Source organism: Epinephelus moara, chromosome 3 (assembly GCF_006386435.1).
Source record: "Epinephelus moara isolate mb chromosome 3, YSFRI_EMoa_1.0, whole genome shotgun sequence".
In the NCBI taxonomy this organism is placed as follows: Eukaryota; Metazoa; Chordata; class Actinopteri; order Perciformes; family Serranidae; genus Epinephelus; species Epinephelus moara.
This window is the reverse complement of record NC_065508.1, coordinates 11483200-11489219: the sequence shown is the minus strand read 5'-3', so window position 1 is coordinate 11489219 and position 6020 is coordinate 11483200. Positions and strand designations below refer to the sequence as shown.

General features: G+C 42.8%; 1 protein-coding gene across 1 annotated transcript in view; it reads left to right on the top strand.

Moving 5' to 3' along the window:
* The window catches only part of LOC126387647 (rho GTPase-activating protein 26-like), a 123685-nt gene that overhangs the window by 90365 nt on the left and 27300 nt on the right, over positions 1-6020 (top strand). The window contains exons 17-19 of the mRNA XM_050040235.1: positions 1860-1965; positions 3512-3671; positions 5697-5841. Of these exons, the coding sequence (XP_049896192.1) occupies positions 1860-1965; positions 3512-3671; positions 5697-5841 (411 nt within the window). The remainder of the gene's footprint in view (positions 1-1859; positions 1966-3511; positions 3672-5696; positions 5842-6020) is intronic.

The window sequence follows — 6020 nt, the reverse complement described above, 5'->3', positions numbered from 1 at the left end:
ATTTTTTTTGAATTCCAAAGTTGGTGAAAAATGATGACCTTTTACCAAATTTCATGGCAATAACCCTAACCACTGCAAGACAATCAAGAATTGAAAAATGAAAATGGACATTTTTGTCCACATCAGACACAAGGGTTAAGATAGAGAGGGTTAGTGGTGTCGTTAATATGGGGACAGAAAGGGTTAGGGGTGTGGTTTCTATTAAGATACAGAGGGTTAGTGATGTGGTTAATGTGGGGACAGAAAGGCTTAGTGGTGTGGTTTCTATTAATGTAGAGAGGGTTAGTGGTGTGGTTAATGTAAGAAAAGAAAAGTTGTACGTGTTCAACCAGATCTTACGTAGAACAAGGGAGAGGTACTTTTCTGAAATTATTGGAAACTGCAGTAACAACTCGCGTGTCTTATTTGCAACAGTGAACAGATTAACAAACCCTCCAGCTCAACTGCCTTTGGAACTGATCTCCACATCTAAGTGTAATGAGTTTGCAGTATTCTTTTGCGACAAGGTTCAGACCATTAAAAATGCCATCAATTCCACAACACCAATAACAATCTGCAGCCACCTAGACACTTAGAGCTGACTCATTTTGCACCTGTAACTGACAAAACTGTCCAAGAGATCATCACCAGTCTGAGTTCATCTACATGCTGCCTCGATGTGTTACCCACTAGATTTCTAAAGTCTGTGCTGAGCAGTTTGTTACCACCACTCGCTCACATAGTTAACATGTCACTACAATCTGGAACCTTCCCAAAGGCCTTGAAAACTGCGGTCATAAAGCCTCTCCTAAAGAAGAGCAGTCTTGATGCCACAGTACTGAACAACTACCGGCCCATTTCAAATCTGCCGTTTTTAGGCAAAGTCCTTGAGAAAGTTGTTTACCAACAGCTTATTGACTTTCTCCTAATGAACAACTCCTTTGATGTTTTCCAGTAAGGTTTTAGACCCCATCACTGAGACCGCTCTTATTAAGGTGACAAATGACATCCGCCTGAACACTGACGCAGGCAAAGTCTCAGTTTTAGTCCTGCTAGATCTGAGTGCTGCTTTTGACACTGTCGATCATGAGATCCTTTCACAGAGACTAGAGGACTGGGTAGGCATCTCTGGCACTGCCCTAAATTGGTTGAAGTCCTATCTAGAAGACAGGAAGTACTTTGTTGAAATTGGTAACTGTGTCTCAGACCACATGGCCTTGACCTGTGGGGTGCCCCAAGGGTCAATCCTGAGACCCCTTCTGTTCAATCTCTACATGCTGCCTTTAGGCCAGTTAATACAAAGTAATAATGTGTCCTACCACAATTATGCAGACGACACTCAGATCTGTGTCTCACTGACAGCAGGTGAATATGGACCAGTGGATTCACTCTGTCACTGCATCCAACAGGTCAGTGTGTGGATGCAAAACAACTTTCTCCTGCTAAATTCAGACAAGACTGAAGTCATTGTATTTGGTCCACAGAAACAAAGAGAAAGTGTCAGCAGTCACCTCCAGTCTCTCTCTCTAAAACCTACAAATCAGGTTAGAAATCTCGGGGTAATAATGGACTCAGACTTGAACTTTAACAGCCACATCAAATCAATAACATCAGCAGCTTTTTACCATCTAAAAAACACTGCTACTGGGGAGTGCCACTGACATAAGGAGGGGTACCTATTCTGCACTGGTGTTCAGGTGGGTGGAGCGTGTCAGGTGGCAACCACATGAATGTCAGAACCCTGAGGTTTTCCAACAGAACATTGCATTGTTACAAGATGATCAATGTTGTATCGGTGTATGTATGTGTCAATCATCAAATGTGACTCGCTCAAGTCTTTAACCGTTTGTGTGTCTGTCCGTTTATCTGTCTTTGTCCAGAGTTGGATAACCAAGAGGCCCGAGTGACAGAGATCCATGCGCTGGTGCACCGGCTGCCTGAGAAGAACAGACAGATGCTGGAGCTGCTGATGAAACACCTGGCCACGTAGGTGGACACATCACACACAGACAACTGCAGTCATTCATTATGCTGTATTATACATTGTGCACCTACGAAACATCACAGGATTTAATTTTAGCAGTTCCTATGTCGTGTTAACGGCAATCCTTTTCTCTCATGCCCTCTCCTCTTTCTACACCCACATCACGGTAATACTCCTTATCTTGATTGTTGTTGTTGTCCATCCTTGAGGAGGATTAGGGCTCTATGTAATCTCTTGACCACATGCATTAAGGCAGTGTGCTCTCAAAATAGAAATCCAGCAGCCATCAGGGCAAATCTATTTTCCGACTTATCCCTTGAAGGGAAAGAGGGGTTAATGGTCAGGTGCAGGTCTTTATGTGGATGCCAGGAAGCGTAGGAGCTACCATGCTCGCAGCCCATTGAGGACTAATTTGGTGATTTGCAGGTCAAACGATGTCCCAGTGTGTAGGTAGTTTTTCATACATTTAGTTTACTCATAACTCTTCTGTGAACAGGATTGAAATGACTATATTTCGATCTGCAGCAAAGGCATCAGTGCTGTTGAAACAATTTTATGTTACGTAAATGTTCAGAAACCAAACTAATTCAAACTAATTTAGCCCAGTTATAATCGAGATGATTTCTGAAAAATAACTGGTAGATAAAAGGATGCCACTCATCCTTTGAGTTGATTGTAATTCAATGTTTTGCTCAAGGACATTTCAGTGGGGCGAATGCTGATGAGCACTCTGGGTGATTGGGTTCAGTAAGTCAGTTGTAAGACTCCTGCAAAGATCTCATTGTCTTCTTATGAACGCCTTTCCCTGACTATTACCTCTTCACTTTTCCCCTCCCAGGACTTCAAATCCCATTTTTGCGTCCACATTTTGGTTGGTTTTATACTGGAGGCAACAATATACTGTCAAGACAAGAAAAGAAAAACGTCATGAATCAAACAGGTTGTCTGTCTGTAGATTACATAACCACAAGCTGCTGCAGCCTATAAGCTAAAAAGCAGGGCACGGCACAGTTGGCTTATGTGTAATTATTCCTCTAAAGCAGCTGACTGGCATTGTGTTTTCACTCCAAACCCTCGTCTAAGCCCTCTGGCTTTATCAGGCTTTTCTTCAACAGCAGCAGCATGATATAATGTGTGACAAATGGGACATCAGCCAGGGTTATACAACACGTAGGCGGGCGCGAATGCATTCTTAAGACATGCACATCTTTACCTGGGTTTAGTGGATTATACCTGCCGGCGGTCATTATCATCATCATCACTGGCTTATAGGTTGAATGACTGGATCATAGTAAACACACCTTAGCTCTCCTCAGCTTTCTGTCTGCTAAATGCAGTCTAGTACAACAATAAATCCTACCGTCATAAAAGCTACAATGTTCATTTTAAAGAGGTGTTGATTCAACTTTATGGTCACATTGGAGGATGCAGTTCGTGGTGTTGTTGAGCTGCTATACACAGAGAGGTGTTCTGTTATTCAGCCTCCCCCCACACTGTTATAAATAGGACTCACTAACTCTCTGTCTACTCCTCCCCTCACCTCGACAGAGTGGCCAGTCACCACCAGCAGAACCTGATGACCATCGCCAACCTGGGTGTGGTCTTCGGGCCGACTCTGCTCCGCCCGCAGGAGGAGACGGTGGCAGCCATCATGGACATCAAGTTCCAGAACATCGTAGTGGAGATCCTCATTGAGCACCATGAGAAGGTAAGAGGGTGCGAGTATGAGTTTATATAAATGAATCACACGAGCAACAGAGTTTGGTGGCGTGGTTGAGGATTAAATGAATCCGTTGGCTTTGTGGAGGGGATAACCTTTTGTTTAATTGTGCATTCAGACAACGGTTAAAGGGATAGTGCACCCAAAAATGAAAATTCAGCCATTATCTGCTCACCCATATGCCGAAGGAGGCTCAGGTGGAGTTTTTAGAGTCCTCACATCACTTGCGGAGATCCAAGGGGAGAGTGGGTAGCAACAAAACTCCACCTAATGGAGGCTGATGGCGCCCCAGATTCAAACGTCCAAAAACACATAATTGAAACCACAAAATATCTCCATACTGCTCGTCCACAGTGATCCAAGTGTCCTGAAGATAATGGCTGAATTTTCATTTTTGGGTGCACTATCCCTTTAATTCACCAAATTTTTATATCTGAATGAGCACCTGTCACACACGCACACACACACACACACACAAGCCATAACTATGCCCTCCACTGTATATACACTTTAAAGCTACTTCCCCTTTTAGATCCAAATAGCTAACTGGCAGGCCAAGCTGCTTACAGATGTCACCATGGCAACAGACAAGTCAACATGACTGTTTCAGAACCTAGAATTGTGCACACATGGTACGTTCAGCCAGTGGAGGAAACAAATGATCAGACGCACAGACAAATGACACATATCCCACACCTGTGTGCAGATTAACACACAGACTGGTTACGCACACACACACACCTGCCCCGCATCCAGACGTCCCAGACAGCAGCTGTCTCGAGTGCAGTGTGCATAAACAAAACAAATACAGTATACATGCTGTGACGGAGGGGCTCTGAATCCTTAAAGAGATCTCATCACAGTCCTCGTGTCACCGCCTTCTGCTGTACACCTGCAGAATAATGACACTCTGCGCTTCGCTTATCTGCCTCCTCTGCACAAATAAAAGGAGGATTAGACCCATATTTCAGAAATCCTGTGCATTTTATTCGCTGAATTCAGATTGTGTGAAGAGCTTTTTATCATCTTCCCATGACAATATAACCGCCTGGTAAAATGAAAAGATTTCACTTTGATGTAAACAGCACTGAAATGATGCACTGGAGCTTTGTGATGTGCTCTTGTACTGTACTGAAACATTTGTAGATTTCATGTGATCCTGCTCATTACAGTTTGTCACGCTTTTCTGCATCCAAAACAGCAAATCCAGTGTGCTTTAAAATGAGTTCTCAGCACTCCAGTCTGTTTTTTCCTCCTCTTTTCTTCTCGAGTGGAGCTAAGGGTGTGGAGCTGGCTGAAAAGCAGGAAAAAGGCGATGACAGTTGAATGGATGTGGGAATGATTACGTTTTTACTTAAGCTGAAAAAAAAAATACTAATACAAGCACAGCAGCATTAGTGGAAATTTTTTTTTGAAAAATACATAGATATGTAATTGAGGAGGAGCAAAAAAAACACAGTGCAGTATATTTTTATCACAGCATGGTGCTCTCTGCATCTTGCATAATTGTGCCTCAAGGAGTAGAAATGCACTTCAGCAATGTCATGATAAGTGCCACAAATCACAGACAGAAGCCCACAATGTCCCCTGTTGTTACGTTTCTGCACATGTAATTATTCATAGAACTTTTACACAAAGCAGCAAGCAGCTTTGTTGTTTAAGTAGCGTCTAAGCTGTGAAGGCTGCAGCTCAGTAGCATGAATCCAGAAATTAGTTTTAGATGTGCAGATTTTTTTAGTACTGTTTTTCTATCAAATCACAATCCTGCATAGGTGCACGTTTTTAAATTTAAGCATAATTTTGTGATCTCTGTCTTTGCCTTAAATGTGATGACCTGCAGTTACATTTGAGACCATAAGTTGTTGGACAGCACAGAGAACACGCTGTACACATGTTGTTCACTGGAGAAAAACAAATAAATTCTGCAACTTTTTACCTGCATGTTTGTTTTGTGAATTTATAAATTGTTTCTTTGGCTGTACTCACACTTGACTGTCTGTTTTGTGTGTGCAGATATTCAGGGACATGCCAACTTCGGCAGGCGGTCCGACCAACATGCAGCTCAACCTGTCCAGGAGGAGAAGCACAGAGAGCAAAGCCCCATCCTGCAGTGAGAGGCCTCTTACACTCTTCCACACACCAACACATTCCCAGAAAGGTGAGCTGAAGCACCTAATTTTTCATAGATTGTTTCCCTCTCCTTTGTTTTATTTTTCCATTTGATTTGGCTCACACCTGCTACGGTAAACTTAGAGAATAAAAAGACTTATAACGACCATTTCTTGTTGAGTCCACTCTGGTGAACAGACGTACTGTTCTAAAAGAGGAAAAAGCATG